This window comes from Ruditapes philippinarum, unplaced genomic scaffold, assembly GCF_026571515.1.
Source record: "Ruditapes philippinarum isolate M1 unplaced genomic scaffold, ASM2657151v2 ctg335_1_1_1_1, whole genome shotgun sequence".
Classification (NCBI taxonomy): Eukaryota; Metazoa; Mollusca; class Bivalvia; order Venerida; family Veneridae; genus Ruditapes; species Ruditapes philippinarum.
Genome location: NW_026863534.1, coordinates 144,520 through 165,640, shown reverse-complemented (window position 1 = coordinate 165,640; position 21,121 = coordinate 144,520). Strand labels below are relative to the sequence as shown.

The window sequence follows — 21,121 nt, the reverse complement described above, 5'->3', positions numbered from 1 at the left end:
AGGCCATAAAAGTACCCAACATTAACCAATAATGCCATTAAAGTACCTAATAATAACCAATAACGCCATTAAAGTACCTAACATTACCCAATAATGTCATATTAAAGTACACAATAATACCCAAGAATGCCATTAAAGTACCCAACAATAACTTATTGAACGAAAATACTTAACATGTACAGTTACAAATTGTTCTCGGTATATTATAGAATGAAATAAATCTCATGAAATTTAAACTCGCCACTCCATTTGGCAATCATAATATATGAAAACTACATGAATGTACGCGGATGACATGCATGTGCACTTAAAATTAGCACTCTTATCTATTCGGTCTACTTTATCAAAATCTTAGTCGTTGACCATTCGACAATTTGAGAATGAAAAGTTAAGGTAAGATTCATATTTATATATTCATATCAAGTTGGTAATCACTATAAAGGTTGTCATTTGTGCTGTGTTTAATGATATAAACACGAAGTTGTTAGCTTGCAAGCATGGAAACACAGATCGTTACATAAATATTAGCATGGCTGCACGGTAACTAAATTAATATTCGCTATAGTTAACGCTGATAATTTCATGGCGTTTAACGCACGTGTACCTGCTACAGATTTTGAAAGTGATAAGCATTTGCCATGAGTTTAAAGTCAGGGCAGTCTGTAAAGTCAGGGCAGTCTGTAAAGTCAGGGCAGCCTGTTATCTGTTGGTAACTTAAATTTTGTATTTGAAAAAAATAATTAATCATCGAGTGGACTGTTGGGCAAATGCATTATGTAAACTCGGCATGCCAACAGTTAAACAAAAGTTGATCATGTGACAATGTTTTCTTTCCAGCGTTTCCTAATCAAACCGATGAAAAGAAACATTTCATGCCAGGATTAATTGTATATTTTTAATACTATTTTGATAAATACTCATTCATTTACTAGAACGCAATGTTAATACATGTATAACGAGTGGCAAATCCATTGTCGTTAGCTTCAGTATTCGAGGTATAATTTTACTTACTCGTGACATTTTTAAACTACAAACTGTTATCATAATTTATGTATGTTTATATATTTAAAGACATGTGGTCCCCTGTGTTATTTTGCTTTGCTGCACTGATTGCTAGTGGTAAGTGAAAGTTTGGTTAAAATATCATCGCCCCCCCCACAAAAAAGTATAATAAATAAAGTTGAATAAAGACAACCTTTAAAGCAAGAAATGAAAGTTCTCCCCCCTCTGCTATTTTCAGAATCATCGCTTTTGTTGATAATGACGTCATTACTATATGTGTTCTAGGTCAGACAAGATTTTGTCAAAAAGTGAAGGAGATATATATATGTTCTTAAAGCGATATCACTTGTAATAATCAGGTAACACAAATGTTGAAAACGTTTTTGATAGTCAATCTTTCGTTTTTTCATTGCAAAAAGATTCACTGTTTCAAACACACATGTTAGTCATAACCCGATCGGCTTTCCTGGATAACGAAGCAGTAGATACCTATTTCTCCACAAAAGACGTCGACCGTCTACTAAATATAAAACCCTCTTGATTTCTGAATCAGCGTTAAAAGACCAATTTAGAAATTATGCCTTGACCGAGGGTGTGTATATGCACACATTTGTCTACCTTGTCAAAATTGTTAAAGTTTGACTATTTTTTTTCTTACTATATATTTTTATGTGTAAATGTATGTGTTTATATTTATCAAAAAAGTTGTTTAATTAGTTAATGTATGTGATTATATTTATCAAAATAGTTGTTTAATGTTACCATTTTAGGTTACAATATTTGGAACACATTTTTGAGTTATTGTCTCACACCTATATTTCAGCATCAACCTTAGATTACAGTCACTGCACAAAGAGGCATGAATATAACGGTAAGTTAAGCAATTTCCTTGTCTTTATTTTCTGCTTAAAGGTATAATAAACATAACGGTATGTAAAGAAAAACTATGTTTCTAATTGCTCACAAATATAAAAAAGACAAAATATAGTTTGGCAACAAACCTTCAATAAATTTCTTTCTTTCTGTCTTTCTCACTTTCATCATAACTTCTGGATCGCAAAATATATTAAAATATTTACATATATCTATACAAATAGTATATGGATCGAGAACTGTTTCAATGTTTGTACATACAAAAACCCTTAAAATCATGTGCAGAGGTCACATTTACAAAATAATATATCGACATTGACTCTTTCAGTCTTGTAAACAATGCTATTAACTATAGTTTTCACATTTTCGGTAAATATTTTTCCCCTGATCTAACATTGCAAATGTTTCCTTTCTTTTAGTGCTTTATGATCTTACAAGGCACAATACGTGTATGGACGTGAAAACAAGTAAGTCATAAGCTCTTCTCAGTAGTAATAGCTATTCTAGATATATGTTCTAGATATATCCTTGAATTAAGAGCTGTACAGTAAGGTACAATTGACGGACCATACGTTCATGCAGGATTGTATGGCTTTTCAATGGTTATATTAGCAAGTCAGAACTGCTGCCATCACAAAAAAAAATAACAAAAGTTGTCAGAAGGACGGCGTCCTCGACTATCTTCAGTCAACAACATAATCCTCAGTCTTTTGATAAAGTAAAACAAAACTTATGTAGAATTCTTTAAGTTCAATCGGGGCCATACTTCTGTCAAAATCCATGTTGATCACCTATTATGCTCTCAAGTAAGTGTGTGAAGTTCTGAACAATTCCCCTCGGTAGTTTTGGAGATACCAATGTGCACACAGAAATTTTGACACCGACGTTACCCTTTATGCATAGCAACTTCTATTATTTGAACTTTCATATCATTGGCAACAGCGAGAAATACTCCAAGTATGCTTCATAAATTTATCTAAATGCTATACTGTTTTCTTTCAGTGTTCAACCTGATTCATGACATTCATCACGACGAAAATAAGCCGTCATGTCGGAGACACATAATTCGAGTTTTAGCAAGTGAGTATAGTGATTTATCATGGACGGGGGCTGTTGTGAACCGCACATAAGGTATATACAAAAAATGTAATACACACTTGGGGTCACAGAGTCAAATAGAGAAAAAACAACAGAATCCCTATTTTGATCCCAGAATTTGATTGCGCCTTTTCATGGACGGTACTGGGAATTGCAACTTACCGTACAGGCCTTCTTTCATCGGCAAAAGCAGAATGCAACATTAATGTTTTTTAAAAAAATTGAAATTTTGAATTTAGAAACATCCGCAGTGCTCATAAGGAGGTTATCTTCTTTCGTGCCATTCCATGAAAAGCGGCGTATGGTCCCCAATTAACAGAAATCGTGTACCCTACGTTGAAGGTCATACACATAAGTTTTCAATTTGCATGCTTAAGAGTTCAACTGTTCTAAATTTAAAACTTGAACATAAAAAAAAGAAATCATTTAGTCGGCTCATACGCTCACATAAAGAACTGCATCTAAGGTTGAACATTTTCGGTAATGACCTTTAACTTAAATGTAAAAAATATATAAATGAGTTGGCTGAAATAGCTTACGACAATATGTTAATTGTTTCACCTGTTGCTAATACGCACGATGCCGCCGTTATCTATGTTAAAGGTCAATGTCAATGTCAAACTGAGAAGAAAATGTGTGTCAGGAGGAAAATGTCTGCATACATAAAGATACATTATGATATTATTAAGCACAAGTGTCGCACATTAAACTCAGGTCCCTTTAGGTAAGGTCAGTATTAAACATAGGGATCAAAAGGGTAGATAAAGATAAGAAAAGGCGCGTAGAAACAATCTTGTTGTCCTTGAATTGAGATAATATATCACAAATATCCACAAGTATGGGAATGAGTATTGTCCGTTCAGGGTCAAGTTAATTCAGGTCAATATATGCAATTTCAATGTCACTGGAGATGATTAAAAGTAAATATTCTGTCAAAAGCATATCTTTCACAGGCATAAAGGGTGTTCGGTATTACTGCTTGACACAAATGTTCACCATCAATAGACGAAAAGGTGCATACAGAAGCAAGTTTTTAGGTAAAAATTCAAGGTCACACTAAAAGGTTCAGCACTTTTTGATAGAGAAAATTGGAATATATAGATATAGCTATAGATTGTTGTATTACTTGGCACAACTGTTCAACAGTTTTGTGCGCAAAGGTCAATTGCTAAATTGATAAATCCAACCACATTTCTCACCTCACATTCTGCGTTTTCGTCAATTTCATTAGAAAGTAATTTTCCAGATTTCTCTGCCTCTTATTTCAGGTCATTTTGGTCCCAATGCAACCACTCCAAACACATGTAACTGTCACGGTAAACTGGATCTAGTGCAATATCATACACACGTTCATGATGGTGAGTTTCATACTAGTTATCTTCCTGTTTTTACTAACAATAAAAATGATCTCTTCCATTTTACGTTAAGCTTTACTAGACTGCTTGTCCAGGTTTAAAATAGTTATCAATTTTAATGTCAGTGATTTTAAATTCAGTAGGAAGTTAAGTGTCTAGTTTAACTGGATGGTTTACAGTTTTACACGGCTCTTTATCGCTGACATATCAAGACATTAATGCTTCTATCACTAAAACGTTCATATAATGGCACATTATGCCTCAGGAATGACTATTTCTTTTCCATCTTTGGAAAGAGCAAACACTAGTTTTATAATGTCAAAAATGGTCAGATGCATGTAAAATGCTTATCACATGAAGAAAGTACCGCAAGATGTGAAATTATTTGTCATAAAAGGAGCAAAATGAAAACAAAGAAGTATTTTGACATCAATACAATTTACATGATCATTACACCTACCCTAATTACCAAACCAAAAGGCAACAGAAGCAAATGATGGTGTAGCTTATTGGTTAATCAGTAACTTATTGGAAACTTACACAATACACAAACAAAAGCTTTTGAGAAATAGAAATAAAAGCATTTCTTGGGGATAATTGGCCTTTAAGATTTCTTGTTATATATGACTTTATTAGTTCAGAATAATTTGTTTTATTTGTATCTTAAGATAATGAAAGGATAATTTACTGTTTTGTTTGCTTGTTTGTTTTTCATTGAAGTATGTTTGGTTAGAATTAAAATGAATATTGCAGGTACCGTGGATCACAAGGACTCCTGTATGAAGGACCATGATCCGTATAGAAGTAAGAAATTTGATTTCTTTTAGTCAGAACTGCTTTAAATGTGTTATCTCTAATCAAACGGCGATTCCATAATGGTAACATAAAGAACACTTCCCTTGTGTTAAAAATGTAAAGAAGCGGGTATAAATGTCCCCCATCAAACATAGACGACCCAGGAACTGAACAATTTTACTTCTTTCAGGAGTTTGACATTTTATCAAATTTGGTGAGCGACGCATATGAGCGATAGTTCTTTCTGCAAGCATCCTTACCTTGAATGACTAGTTAAATAAAATTGAGAAATATGGAATCCCTAAACTGTCGTGTACAAAACATTATGACAAAAGTTACGTTTCTAGATTAGGAGCAAGACCGCGAAACGACTTGACAGTGCTCATAACAATGCATAAACAAGCTTGCATCTTTAATTATAATTGCGATATCCATAACCTTGTTTATTTGTGTGACTTTATCGACGATTTAAACACATGATTGGTCATATCTCGACGATCGGTCAACCTAACCGGCTTTCTTGAATAACTAACCAGTTACCAATTTCCTCGCAACAGACCGGATACTTATCACAAACAATTTCTGAATAAGCAGCGGGAGACAAAAAAAACATCAGAATCAATGCACAGCGACAACTTTCACAGAGAAATTTGTCTTGCTGAAGATCGAACTAGCGACACAGGATTACAAATGGGCTGAAATGGTTATATTAAAAATACCGTGAAAAGAATGAAAACTCACTACTTACCTTGGCTAAACAAATCCTGTTCGTTGTCTTTCTTGGTTGAACAAGTATCCTGTTCTTTGTCTATCTTGGCTGAACAAGTATCACGTTCTTTGTATATCTTGGCTGAACAAGTATCATGTTCTTTGTTTATCTTGGCTGAAATAGTATCATGTACTTTGTTTATCTTAGCTGAAATAGTATCCTGTTCTTTGTCTATTATCTGAAGTGAAGACTCCTGACATCTGCTCTGCATTCGTTCAAATCAAAGGTATTCACTTGGCTTAGACACCGTCTGATCAACATTTATAATTGTCCCAGGTCAAGGATAATAACATGTGTTGCGTTCCTCTATTTTAAGCTAGAAAATCTGTGTTGTACTTCATATATTATATACAGAAATATATTGCCGATTAGTAAATGAATCCAAGCCATGTATTCTAAGATAAGTTGTATGTGCTTAATCACTGCTCAAAATACTATGTCTGGTGGCTCATCGTACTCCTTCCATTCATTAGTTACCTAAAAGCAATGATCTGAAAAATACATAAAAACTTGTAAGAAAGAAATACAACAATGATCAACAAGGCAAGCGAAAGTTAAAGAACGCAGTCCCTTCTCCCGACACAACCCAGCCACACGTGCAGGGTACACGGAAGGGACCAAATCAAAAACGAGCGTGGAAAAAGAAGGGAATGACATGTAAATAACTGTTTCAATTATCAATTAAATAAGTGAAATGGAAAGAACTTAAAGGGTTTATACTAGATTTAAAGGGACAAATAACATGTAAAGCATGTTAAAGAACATAAAGTAGTCATTTGATGATAACACTACTGGGGAGTTTAATTAAACTGTAATTAGACGCGTCAAACTTTATTCTTTGCCAAAATATGTTCCTATATGACGAGGGAGAGTGAGTAAATTGAATCCCCGTCAACTCAAATTCTTACATTTTGCATGGTTACATTAGACAAAATAAACAGAATACTTAAATGATCATGCACAAAAAGATACAGCCCAATGACTATAACAAAAGTACAAGATGCCTTAAAGTTAGGCAGAGCAACAAGAAAATCACATACAAAGGCTCGGCGAACAAGACAGTTTACGAAACTATTCAGTCCAATGAAGTCAATAAAGGCACCCAAAATAGATAAAACATAACACGGAATGAACACAGTTTCAATAACTATAATATGAAATTATTAAGTTTTTTCTCTCTGTCAAAACAAGACCCATACGCTAATTATTTTATTTTAGTAAAGGTAAGAAATGAGATAATCTATACATACATATCTTCAATATTATTACTTTTTACAGTTTTGTACAACCAGTTCTTCGAGTCATCCCATCACCATGCAGGTCACTGCAGGACACATGATTCAGGTTAGTATATATTGATTGGTAAATTTTTGCTATAACTTATAACCCAAATAAATTTACTTTAATATGAAGACTATAAACGAAACATTTATTGAAAGGAACATGAGTGAAACGTTCCCTATACAGTAAAAACGCTAGCGCTCTTCCTAGAAAACACCCGATTTCTTGATTTGATCAATGTAAATGCTGCATGTAAAAAGGAGTTTTTGCAAAAATAAACAAACTGTAAAGAATAAAGAGAAGTACGAAATCCGATAAAGATAAAGTAATTCAGTTTTAGAGAGAGAAATGCAGAGCCGAGCCTTTAAAAATATTATGATATAAAGGACACAGTTACTTTGCTTAAACAGTATAACAGTACTAGTATAAGATGCATGTACGCATACATATCTCACGTATTTATATTAAAATCATGTTGTATCATACATAAAGTGTTGTGCATCTTAGTTTTAAAATAAAATGATATTTTATTGAATTTATAGAATATGACTATAATATGTGCTTATTTGTTGTATAAAATGTGCACGCATAAACATATTGCCCGAATTTATTTTGAAATAAACTTTTGAAAACTCCTGTAACTGTTGACAAAATGATTTTAACAGGCTATTACACATTGTTGAGTACAATACTAAATTCTGTTGGACGATTACACAGCTGTTAAACCCATACTGGTCAAGGCACTAGGCGAGTTCAATGCAGGTTTTGCAGCCGGTTTCAAGTCCAGTAGTACTAGTATTGTACTAAACATTGTGTAAATTACCTCTTTGTTTCAAACCAGGAATTTTATAGCTAGCCGAGTCCAATATAAGTTTTGCAGCCGAAATGCAAATAAAATGAAAAAACAGTGTATAACATTGTATTGTTGAGAAAATGTTATTGTACAGTGTTTTTTTCAACTGATTGCGTAAAATAATTGATTAAGGTGCTTCAATGTTAAGTTACCTCTCAACCTACGACATCTTGTTCAAGGGTAAACTTAAATTTATTTGTATGTCTCGTTTTTATTCCAGTTTGGTTTAATCTTGACAGGATTAATCGGGACGGTGACGACCATGACGGATGTCAACAAGACTTCATGTTTCATCTCAGGTGTATGTGAAGTTCATACAACTCCACTTAAACTGTTTCGCAATGTCTTTTTTCAAACATTTTATTTTCTCTAATAATCCTGAATTTGTTATCATTGTTGTCAAAGATTATCCAATTCTTCAAAAACACATTTCAGAAAATTCTAAATTAAACACCATTTACAAGCTTAAATATTAAATTCAGATTGAGCAAGTGCTCGGGGACGTGCATGGTAGTTTTTTACCATTGGCGTCCATGTGAAGGTTTAAACAAACCAAGTCTGGGATATTTGTAATTGGGCTGACTTTTCATAATTTTCCATTTTCGACTTTTCATTTTTTCGAATTTGGTTATTTAGCACGACAAAATTTCTACCTTATTTTTTACAGACTCTTTCGAACACCATTCTGATCACTGTAGATGCGACGGTATGTTATTTAAATAGTTTTTGTTGAAGTATCATATGTGAGTGATAAATGATAGTGAGTTTCCATGTCTCATTGACCACCTATTTAAGGGTTGATGCGGCATCAAAATTGCAGTCACCGTTAATCTCTGCGTAATCCAAAGAAGCGACTGAATGTGTTCTAATTACTGGAGGCTCCAGCAGGTGGGGTAGGTTTGACCCCTGGTGTTGTTTTAAGTTTTATACCCAAGGTTAGCCAAAATCATCTTCCTTTTCTGGCGCCTTATGACCTTAATTGTGTCGAATCGCCGTAAAAGCAAACAAAACAAATGTTAGCGCATTTTGTTTTTAATTTTTCAGCTTGATGATAAAATATCTTATTTGGTCACTCGGGAACATTGATTCAAATTTTATTGATTCATGAAAAATACTGCGGAGAAGCTTAAGCTTTGGTGCATTGACTAGAAGTCTACAACTAATTTCTATACTAACAACTTATTTCTATACTAATTTAAACCATAAATTATAATTGATAATGTGTTGCAATGCTATTATTGATATCCAGGGATCCAACAAACAATAATAGTGTCGTACAACAAACAATTCTACTTTTAAGACTGAAAAAACATCATATTCAAATTATTTTCAGAGATTCCAGTCACTTCAACGCACTCAACTACACTCTCTACAACGAAGCAAACGACAAGCCCTACAACACATCCGACGACACGCCCTACAACACATCCAACGACCAACCCAACATCAAGTCTAACTACACATCCTGCCGGACACCATATTTCTCACGATATTCTTTGTCTTAATTTTGATAGTTTTAGAAGTAAGTTTTACGAACTCAACAAAAACAATTAGATGTTAAGTTCTGTTTTTGCATCGTTGCAAAGGTGATCCGTATCCAATCATAGTAATATACTGTGTTACTACCCAATATAAATCACGGATTCAAATGAGTGATTGAACGATTGTGTCAGAAACCATAAAGCATGCCGTGTCCATGGTTACACAAAGCGTAATCTATCCAGTCTGCCGTTACAAATTTTTTTCACGCCCCAAATCATGCTTTCTTTAATGTTTTTGATATTCATAACTTCACAGATGTAATTTTAAGTAACAGTTCTGAAATAGTGATTAAAACTAAATTCTAACAGTCTATACAATATTTCCCTATCAAAGAGATAAGTCAATCGAGTGTATTATTACACAATATACATACACAGCATAAAACCGCATGTTAACAAGTCAAATGACGTCCTGACGTCTCTTTACCAAATGATGTCAGAGAAATTACTTCTTTGTTCAAAGTTGTACAGCATATTTTTATCGATCATTCCATTGCTTTGTGATTTATCACTACAGGCCTACGTGATTATATTCCTACGCAATTGTACTCAAATCATGCAATATTCTACAACAATGCACTCAAAATTGATTTTTAATTTAACATCGGGAATAGTTTAAAGTTTATGGAAAGCAAATTTATGTTATATAAAGAGGTTGTGTATATTCACTTCCAGAAAAAAATAATGAAATCTTTATTCATATGAATATTTATAATTTTATATTCTTATATATTTATTTGATTCAGACCCAATAAAGTCAGTACTTTGATCCTTTGAATATGAGTTAAAGTAATGAAGTAATTATCATAGAGAAGTAAATATTAACAGCCATGAATTAAATATAAACTACTTCATTCTTTTGCAATTAAGTCAGTTCAGAAATAAAAATGCAAAGTAAAAATTACATCATATTATAAAACAATGGTTAAATGTAACACGCGATTAAAGAAAACAAGTTCTAAACAAGAAAAGTTTACAAACCAACCATAGTATAAAGCTAAAACCTTAGAAACAAATCGTTGGAAACAATCAAACTATTCATAGAATGAAATATAGGGAATAAATAACGACTTAATGAAAAAAGTTTGACAATAAATGCAGACGTAGATCTCTTTATGAGCTTGCTAAAATGATGTAGTGTTTATTTTTTTTTTAGAACTGCTTCATCTTGGGGCAGAAAATGGCTGCTTGAGTGCAAATTCAGGTAAGACCTTCTTATTTTTTTTTAGTATCGTGAAAGGGAAGTACAAAAATGTACAAGTATAATCTCAAACCATACTAACAAAAATCGATGTGTATAACCCCAAAATAAAAAACAACAACAAAAACATCCACTTCCTCTGCATCAGAAAAAAGCGGGAACTCTTGTAAATGGCGCAATAAAGGATAAATCTAATTTGATGTTTTCCTTATTTTCAGGGTAATTTTCTGGAAATACCAGAAATAAAAATAAGCATTTTATTTAATCAATATTTATCATCTTTCATTTATAAGTACACGTATATAATGAATTAGTATACTTGCAAAACCTTTACTTGAGAAGAATACTAGTTTCAGGGATATTTTGTTTGTTTCAGTATGGCACTACCTGCATGACCTTCAAGTCAAAGATCCTGAGTGTCGAAAGATAATACAAAATTACCTCGTCAGTAAGCAGTTACTTTTTCATAGTTATGTAGCGCTAACCATCTGTATGCTTTTTGCCCTTTGCAAACCATTCTCTTATATCCTAAATATGGTCCTTATGACATCTTTTATGTCAACAATTGGTTCTTAAAGGTCGTAAATTCCCTTTGTATGGTACAATATTAAGATCTTTAAAACATTTTTCAGGCAACACAATTATTTACTTGGGGACCATACGCCACTTTTCATTGAATGATATAAAAGTATCGCATTAATTCCGTTATAACTGCAGTATGAACATATTTATCGTAGATCTGTGGATGTGACTTAATACTTTATGTTACTAAAACTTGATTTTCCGTATACCAGTGACTTTCGTGTAAAAGCTTGTAGTAATCACAGCCGCCCTATGAAAAGACTCAATCAATTTTTTTTCTATTTTGTCAGATTGAGTTAGTTTTACACATTTGGTTGTTTTCTTGTTCAGCATTCATTGACATGTAAATACCCGATTCTATTTTTAACATTTCAGTTTGTAATTCTATCTTATTATAGCAAAATACAAAAATAACAACTCTAGCTCTCACGATAGCGGAATATGTACATGTCATGAACAAACACCGCTTGTTGATCATAAATTGTATCATTTGAGTGAGTACACATTTTTCTTTATATGATTTAACAAGGTAATCCGACTGCCCCATAAATATAATAATACACATAGTTTGCCTTCTTCTACAGACATACAAGTAGTTTGTCTTCTTCTACATAATATCAGTAGTTGTTTGCCTTCTTCTACGTAAATACACGTAGTTTGCCATTTTCTACATAAAACACACCGTTGGTCATCTTCTACATAAAAACACGTGCTTGCCATCTTCTACATTAAAACACGTGGTTTGCCATTTCCTACATAAAACACGTGGTGAGAAAATAATTTATTACTACATGTATCACCATGATATTCTGAAGGGACCATTTACGACGTTGCATTAATGTCTAGAGGCGTCAGCCGTGCTTGTCTATCAATTATTTTCTCCATGCCTTAACAATGCAAACTGTTTAAAAAGCTCCTGACAGTTTGACAGAAACTTCATTTTAGAAAGGACATCTTCTATCTATACAATATCATTTGATGTTCTTATCTGACATATTATGATTAATGTTTTACTGTCCGGCTAATTGTTTTTATTTCATCATGGTTAAGCAAAATAAATAAATAAATTTTCACTTTTTACATCATATGCACTGTTTGAAAATATATAAGCATTAACAAAGAAGCAAATCCAAGTGACAGACTGTAGAAAACACTTGCTTTTTTTGTTATTTTAGTCATAAAAATTCTTTTATAGTGTTAAACTAAATATAAAATACATTTAAATTAAATATTAATACAATGCTTACATACTTCAATTTTTTATTGTGGTACATGAAGCGTAATTGAATAAAATGATTATTGTATATACAGGAAACGGAAGTCACGGTCTTTGTCATAAAAACGATGCCGCATATTCCAGTAAGTTAAAGATATTTTAGTGCAAGAAATTTAGGTGAATGCTCAACATTAATAGCATTATGCCCTGGGTCACAGTCTAATAATAAATAAGCTAGGGGAAATAACAATCATACATCTGAATGAAATGCTGTGCCTTACTGTACGACAGAACTCTCAAAATTGAGATGTATTCATTTCAATTTCAAAATATCTTACATCTTCGTCATTTTATATATAATAAGTTACGGGTCGTGGAAGGTAGCCTGTTATAACATACAATCACCCCTTCTGGGCATGAACAGGCTGGACCAACCGAGTCTGCAACAATTTCAATTTTGTCATTTTGGGCGTCATAAGATATTCCGTATTACTAGATCCTAATTAACCAACTAATTAATTAAGTTACCAGTTAAATCAAAGTAGGAAAACATGTTCTTAGAGTCTTCAAACAAACATTCAAATTATTTTCAAAACTGTAACAATTAATGAGTGAAATAAAAGACATCCTCTTTCTTTACTTTTTGTTTGAATATTATGTCCCATTTCAGATATTGCAACCGAATATTTCTCGCACATTCACGAACATGGATGCCAGAATCATGACAGCTGTAAGTCCAAACGTTTTTACATCACCTAGGTTACGAACAGAATTTCTCAAGATTTAGATGTAACTGATTTATCATTTAGCACAATAACAGTATTTAATACATGTATTCATTTTTTCGATTAACAGTTGAAGAAGTCCATCCTTTAATAGTATTAATGAAGTTAACTCGTCTCTAACTGAATCAGTTGACTTAAGCGATTTAGAGTACGTACCATCACTTCTTCTTCGAGCTAATGTAGAAAGTTGTCTCTACCGAATTGCATTTCCTTTCAAATCCGTTAGTAAGGCGGACAACCTCTTACACTCGAGGCGAAATACCGTCGATCAGTCCAATTATCGGAAATGGTCGGTCTAATCATCAGACGAATAATTCATAAAAAGCAAGTATAAGATAATATTAACAATGTTTTTTTGCAGTGTGGCAAAAACTTGGAGGAGTGAACAACCACTGTAGTTTGTACGACAACGGCTCTTGTACTCAATGGAAAGACTGTCAATTTGAACTTATCATTAGAGCTACTCGTAATTAATCTTTTAAAACATTTAATTCTCAATTTTACTGACAGGGATTAAAAACAACTTAAGCCAATGCTAGGAGTTAACTTAATATTGAACTTTCAATTATCATCATAAACCATTGTCTATGTTTTCATTATTTCTGCGAGAGATCTCCTCATTCAAGATTTTTTATCTTTTACGCATAAAAAATAAATGTTAACATTTTTACATTATACGGTATATCTTCATATACGGTAAATATTGTCACAAAATCAAAAAGAACAGTTTGATATTATATGAACTAACTATATGATTCACTACTTACTTAAAAGTATGCATACAGCAATGGCCACGTTCCAGAGGCGACTCTGATATTTTAAATGCCCTAAAGTAGAGCAGCGATGTATTAGACATCGTCCTTTTACATTTTAAAGTCTCAATTGAAAGACCATTTCCACTGCAACTTGAAGAGCGGGGTAATATCTAGCCTGCGAACACTTTTTCAAGCCCGTTTGATGATCGAAACGCTCCTGGTAAACGATTTTTAAACTAAATGGACGTTGTAGAAAAACTATTCAATATTCTTTTCAGTTCAGTACCCAACTGATGATTCGGACCCATGCGTCTGTTCTAAAGGTAAACCATTCTATAGCTGCATTTTCTTATATTTTCTTATTTTCTATTTTGTTGTCCGTGCTCTCGTGGGGTCTTCCCTAACATAATTTAATATATAGAGATTGACAAAGAGCATATAATAATAGGCAAACCTCTAAGTATGCATCTAGTTACATAACCAACGGAGGTCTTCCTCCACCAGTATAGCTAGAACGTCCCGATATGACCTTTACTGTGTCGAAGTGACGTAAAACCCAAAAACAAACAAACAAACATAACCAACGACAGCATGAATTACATATTAATCTTCAAATACGTATTTTTGTATTTTAATTTAAAGAACTGGAAGTTAAGGAAAATAAGATAAACAAGATCAACAAGGAAAGGCGGCGTTCAATGAACGCAACCCCCCTATGACCCAGCAACAAGAACCAATGGCAAGGAGCCCAGGGGACCCCAAACAAAAACAGGACAGGGCAAAGACAGAGCACGGACAGGTTAATCATTAAATGATAATTGTAACTGATAAGGAATTAAAAGAAAATAAAAATAGGCCCAGAAAGGGGAAGGGGACAGGAGACCGGGGGGAAGGGTGGGGGAGTAATCAAAGAAATAAAAACTTGAGGCAATGGGGAATATACTTACCGTAGACGAGAAAACAACAAGGGACACAAGCAAAAGTGTCACCAAAACAGTATGAAACAACATAGACATACATCTGAGGAACACAGTGGAGCGCCGCCTTGGAACGGTCAGCAGCATAATAATGACTGCTGGGGAGTTTAAACCGGTTAATGGTGCACCAAACCTCGCTCTTAGCCCAACCATGTTCCTATAATCGAGGCAGTGTAAATAAAATTAATCCCCGCCAAGTTAAATTCTAACAGTTGTCATGGTTACAAAAGGTTAAATAAGTAAAACACTAAAATGATTATGTAGAAACATATAAAAGTAAACCCAATGACCATAACAAAAGTACTCAATGTCCTAAAGGAAGACAGAGCAACAAGAAAATCACCTACAAGGTGAAACATGTTTAGGTATCTCATTAAATGAGACTTCTATATTCTATATTTTCATTACAATTTTTGTCGCAATCTTTTACAGGACTTGCGACTAAAACGTCAACAACTACGCCATCCACAACTTCATTTATATCCCAAACTGTCCCGACATATACAGCAACATCAACACAGCGTGTGCTTCAGGCTCCAAAAATCCGTAATTATATTTCTTCAATACGACAACATGAGTTTAAGTAATTGTTCAACGCTGAGAAGAAAGACTAAAACACTTTAAGATGTTTCATTTTTTTCATTTTAGTGTCAAACTAATTTTTTGTTGACCTACATTTCGAAGGCAGTTGAAAACAGTTTATTCAAAATAGAATAACATATTTTCAAATTACGTAAATATTTCTAAATGGAATATATTTAAACGAGCATCACAAAATCTTCAGGTAAAATAGGAAATCAGACAGTTATGTCATATTGAGACTTTTGAGCTTCCCAGGAAGACCCCGGTGTCCCTCCGTGCATTATTTTAGGCACAAGCTTGCACCTGAGTAAAACTACCGCTAAATGGAAAATATCCAAAGTCTCGGGCGGGAATCGAACCCACAGTGGTGACGGGCAAGTGATTTGAAGTAAAATAACTTAATTACTCAGCCACGCACGTCCAAACATCTGATTACTCTTGCACTTTTGTAATACGGTTTTTAAGGATTGGGTTATATCTTGATAAAGCCAGAAGAGCGTTATTTCCGAACATTGTAGCATAAAGATCATATACTACTCTCAAAAGTGTTTCTCTTGAATATAAATTAGCAATGGAGGACATAAAATAAGGATATGATAAACTTGTAGGTGAACATAGGCTGTGTTGCATTTACTTGTACATGTACATACTTTATTTACGTATATATTTTACAAAAGTCATTACATTAAAATCGTCAGCCCGTTTAGCTCAACAGCGAAATCATTGGATTTGTGATACAGGGTCGCTAATTCGAATATCGCACGAGATGAAATTTGGCTCTACCAATTGATCTTGGACACTAAGTGTGATGGTTATTTGTATATTTGTATCACTTTCACTCTGGCGTTGGTTCGATCCCCGGGAGATGCTTTGGTAGTTTAGCGCGGAGGAAGGTCGTTTAGTGCTGGTGTAACTCTCCAGGAACGATGGTTAGGAAACTACCCGCCTATATGACTGAAATACTGTTGGAAAAAGGCGTAAAATGAAACAAACAAACAAACTGGTTTGTAATCTTTGAAAGCCAATAAGGTGGACGTTGACTGGCATTGAAATTGGCCTATAAACTAAACAACAATTATAACCATTGCCTTTTGCTAGATTAGTTTATATAGGTCATCTCAACAAGACGGCAATATACGTCTTGGTGCCAAATCTTAATGTAAAAAAGTTTTAGATTGGTAAACTCATATTAGTATTTTTTATAGAACATTAAGATTGGCACCAGGACGCTTTCGTAGCAGAGTACAGCTATAGTACATTGTATGTTATTAGTGTTTATCTTAAAAAGATCAAGTACATGTATACCAATATAGGTTTATTTTATGACAGAGTTTACTTGCGACAAAATGAAAGTGATCGAGAGTGTTGCAGGCTTGGTGGTAACAACACATGTAAATTCAAGTTATTGCTTTCCACACACACAGAGTACTGATGACGCAATTCTTCTCTCGTGGTGTAACATGACGTCACCCAGTTCTTGGAAAAAAGGAGCCAATGTAATCAAATAAAGTTATCTATTTATCAAGTACATTTTAACGACTGTACTATTTAATCCACGACCGACATCGTTCTTGATCTGCTGTAGGTTTAGAAAATGCATCAACAAATACATTTTGCAAATAATCCTTGTCTTAATATAACGACTGTCACTATTGCAAGAACCCCAAAACACCGTTGGTGGGCATTTATTTTGTAATGTTTATATAACAAAGTCAAATATGGCGCCAGTTGAATTTTGTTTGTACCGGGTCACGTGACAGCAATAGGAATAGTTGTTCCGGATTACAGCAATTGGGACAGGGACTGCACGCTGTGGTGAGAGTTCAGAATAATGTAACGAGAGATGTCAAAATTACTTAGATATGCCCCCTTCTCCTTAATATTTTTGTGTAGTAAGAGTTGGTCACAGAGACCATTAGACTTATAATGATTATGTTATGACAGGAGTGCATAAATAAGCAAACGAGGTTTACATTCTTTTCAGAAAACATGAATTTTAAAAGGGCTAAACTGATGTTTTTTACATGATGGAGCTGAAAATACAATTTGAAATTTTTTTTTTCATTTCCTGTAGGTCAGTCTTGACCAATAGATCTAACTTGTTTGCAAAATTTCAGATCATTCGCTTAATTTGTTTCTCAAGAATGAATATATTTTAATTGTGAAAAATGGACCCAAAAATCTAAAATCGGGCTAATAAAAACACGAATAAGATATCATCATGTTCTCATAATTTAAATTATTTGTATCTCTATAGATTGTTTTTATCATGCAATAAATAGTAATTTCAAAAAAGAAATAACTTCACGGTAAGCAACGCTTTAAACCAACAAAAACGTTCTTACATCTTTATTATGTTTTCAGTAGTTCCCTTAAAGTATTTCCTTTTAAATAATGTCTTCTATTTAGCGAGGGTGACCATCTTGTGAATTTGAAAGCACTGAGCCGAATATTTCTCAAGTTAATGAACGGATTATGATTTTTGTACTAATAATCTTGACCTGGCCTTCCACACTGAGATTTATAAGCTTCTGTAACTATGGTGTTCATCAGATGACCCCAGACCTATCGAAATAAATATTATGTTTATTAGCATTTCTATAACTATCATGTTCACCAAGTGACCTCAGACCTAACAAAACAAATATAAAATTTATAAGTTTTTTTACCATAGTGATCACCAAGTGACATCACTAGCAACGAAAGCACGACATATGCTTTTATGTGCGTTAATCGCTAAGTATGTAATATTTACATAAAAGTAAGAAAAAATACATACATACTTAACGATTAACGCAAATAAAAGCATATGTCGTGATTTGAGGGTACCTTTGTGTTCAAAAATGAGAGGGTATCTGTGATATAAAATTTAAATGAAGAGAGGTAGCCCGTGCCGCTGCACATAAATAAAACATTATAGTATTCCATGGTATACATCTTTTCTACGTGACATACCTCCTGTCAATGAAATTTTACTGGATTGGTATCCATTGCTGGCTTGTTTTTAGCAGAGAATGACCTGTGCATGTTCAAAGAGGGTACCGTTTGAGCAGATTTCGCAAAGAGGGTACCAATATGGATATGCACCGTCTTTCTGTAACTATGGTGTTCATCAAGTGACCTCACACCTAACGAAATGAATATTAGATTTATAAGTTGCTGTAACTATAATGTTCACGAAGTTACCCCAGACCTGACGAAATGTATAAGTTGCTGTACCTATAGTTTTCACCAAGTGACTTCAAATATTTATAGCGAAACGTATATTAGGCACTGCTCTATGAGGAAAACAGAAAAAGCGGAGGTGTTTGCATGGTACTTTTATATGTTATATTTTATACATTTATAATATCATTTATTACAATGTATAACATTTGACAAGGAAATGCCAAATACAATCAAAGTTTTTGACCTTTTGGGCTGGGCATATCTTTACCTTCGATGAAACGAAAAGATCTAAGCACATAATATTCTGCAAATAATCCCGTATTTATATGTTCAGAACAGTATCCATGAAGCGTTGTTTTACTTAATGGGCAATAAATTGTAGGGTATTTGACCTTCAATATATTTAACGGTTGGACGTAGGTTGTGAAAGGTTAATATTTCTAAAGTCGATGTTACAATGTAAAAAGTGAAAGATGTTTCGTTGTTACTTGACACCTTAAAAAACATAAAACAAAAATAAGCTCAAATAAACCGAGTAAAACACTTACTGTTTTTTATAGCTCTTAGAAGATTCCCTTATTAAAATAAATTTCTGGATAAAAGTAAATTTTCATTCCAGATTATGGTTGACTGTGAGTCAAGTTCTCCACGTATACCAACATATATCCCGATAGCAACATTTGATGAGGATAGGTACTTTGCCACCGGAGCTCAGTCTGGCATATTCCTCGGCTGTTCCGACGTTGGTATCAAGGTATGTAATGCATGTATCACTGAAACCCTTGAACAGGCTCTTTGAAACCGACCCTGCCACATTTTTAAATTTTGGCAAGTTGGGCAACATTACAATGGAAATAATATTGTTTTAACCTTGGTAACACAAAAGTATTCTTCATGATTTTAGCATTTCATACCTGTAAACATCTACTGATGTTTGCAATCAGAATCAATCTTCCTTCTCCTTTTTGAACAACTGGACATTATATTTACAATCAGATAGATACAAGCTTACACTATAATGACAAAAATAACTGCGTGTTCGCCGTATGTATATTTATGTTTGTCTTGCCAAAGGCACATATCTACCGAATTGTAATAATAAATATTGACTTTAACTTTCGAAATTAATATCGAAGGAAAATTTGTTTATTTTTGAGGCAGTGATACTATATATTATACATGTATATATTGTTTTTTTTGTCGACAATTATCATTCACTACACATTGAAATAATCCCAAAACATTTTAAAAGTGAAAAGAAGAAACATGCACTTATTGTTTCATGTTTTGCATCAATGCCCGTAAGCACCGATTTGAGAAGATTTCTTTCAACTTTTTTTTTTGGTCTCTATAGAAACGGTATTGCACGGCTATGCATTTACATGTATTTCGACGTGACATTTACAGCGCTGTACAAGCATAGCGTGAAGACGCGCTAAATGTTTGCATTTCACTGTAAACACGTTAATAAAAAATGGATTTATTTTTACTAAAACAGTTCTTGTTTGACTATGTTATAAAAAGAATATCATATTCATGTAGCTTCATTACTCAAATAATTGAACTAGTTGAATAAAAAAAATATAACACCCACCAAAGGCTCGCATAATACAATTTTTATTCAACTCGTTCAATAAATACAGTATTGAATCTACCCTCATTCCGTATCCTCTGTTTATAATATTTTCAAATGCCACAATTGATAGAAATGTGTGTTTGTAGCCTTGCGGACATTATTCGAAGCTTTTTGACTGAAAACTAAACATTTGGAATTAATTTCGTCAGTTTTTGTTTTTCAGATGGTGATTCAAAAATGTAACGGTGTACCAGAAATTGTTCACATTGATCACGGAACTTTCCAAAGTAATCCAAGAAATTATTATGTAATTGTTACAAATTGATAATTGATGCATGTGTCCTTTAAGACACTAGTATCAGTTTTTCTGTTAATTGATTAAAAGAAATGTACGTCAAAATAAAGTTCAATGAATCAATCTCACATTATTATTTCTTTCCATTCACATTTGATATATACATATTGAATAAGAGTACAATAGCGTAAACAAGACCTGTCCCACACCGTACAATCAAATGGGCAAGCAACTGTTCCACCGTCGAGAGCGTGCTTCACATTTCTCAGTGACAAATAGTAAAATAAAAAAACCATAGAAAAGGCGGCATAACTCTCCATACGTGCTTTTTAGACTTACTTGCCCTTGAAAGTCAACACATATTTTAAATTTGAAGTGAATACCTTTAATGGTCTCCGAGAAAAAGGCAAATATTCT

At 33.4% G+C, this 21,121-nt stretch overlaps 1 protein-coding gene across 1 annotated transcript; it reads left to right on the top strand.

The window, feature by feature from the left end:
• Nucleotides 1–311: 311 nt before the first annotated feature.
• Nucleotides 312–20,827, top strand: LOC132722337 (uncharacterized). The gene is made up of 22 exons (XM_060706817.1): nt 312–393; nt 1,072–1,119; nt 1,826–1,873; nt 2,295–2,342; nt 2,878–2,955; nt 4,242–4,331; nt 5,082–5,132; nt 7,171–7,236; nt 8,247–8,327; nt 8,694–8,732; nt 9,360–9,548; nt 10,724–10,771; nt 11,145–11,216; nt 11,749–11,844; nt 12,662–12,709; nt 13,237–13,296; nt 13,713–13,817; nt 14,385–14,429; nt 15,516–15,629; nt 16,995–17,161; nt 19,453–19,587; nt 20,633–20,827. The coding sequence occupies exons 2-22, from the start codon at nt 1,074–1,076 to the stop codon at nt 20,732–20,734; spliced, it is 1,728 nt and encodes a 575-aa protein (XP_060562800.1). The 5' UTR covers nt 312–393; nt 1,072–1,073; the 3' UTR covers nt 20,735–20,827.
• The last annotated feature ends 294 nt before the right edge of the window (nt 20,828–21,121 follow it).

What these genes read in the sequence shown, in the direction of transcription:
- LOC132722337 (XM_060706817.1), top strand. Translation starts at nt 1,074, where the DNA reads ATGTGGTCCCCTGTGTTATTTTGCTTTGCTGCACTGATTGCTAGTG. An exon ending in GGACCATGATCCGTATAGAA is followed by an intron (nt 5,133 to 7,170) that starts GTAAGAAATTTG and finishes TACTTTTTACAG; the next exon opens with TTTTGTACAACCAGTTCTTC. An exon ending in ACTTATCATTAGAGCTACTC is followed by an intron (nt 13,818 to 14,384) that starts GTAATTAATCTT and finishes TATTCTTTTCAG; the next exon opens with TTCAGTACCCAACTGATGAT.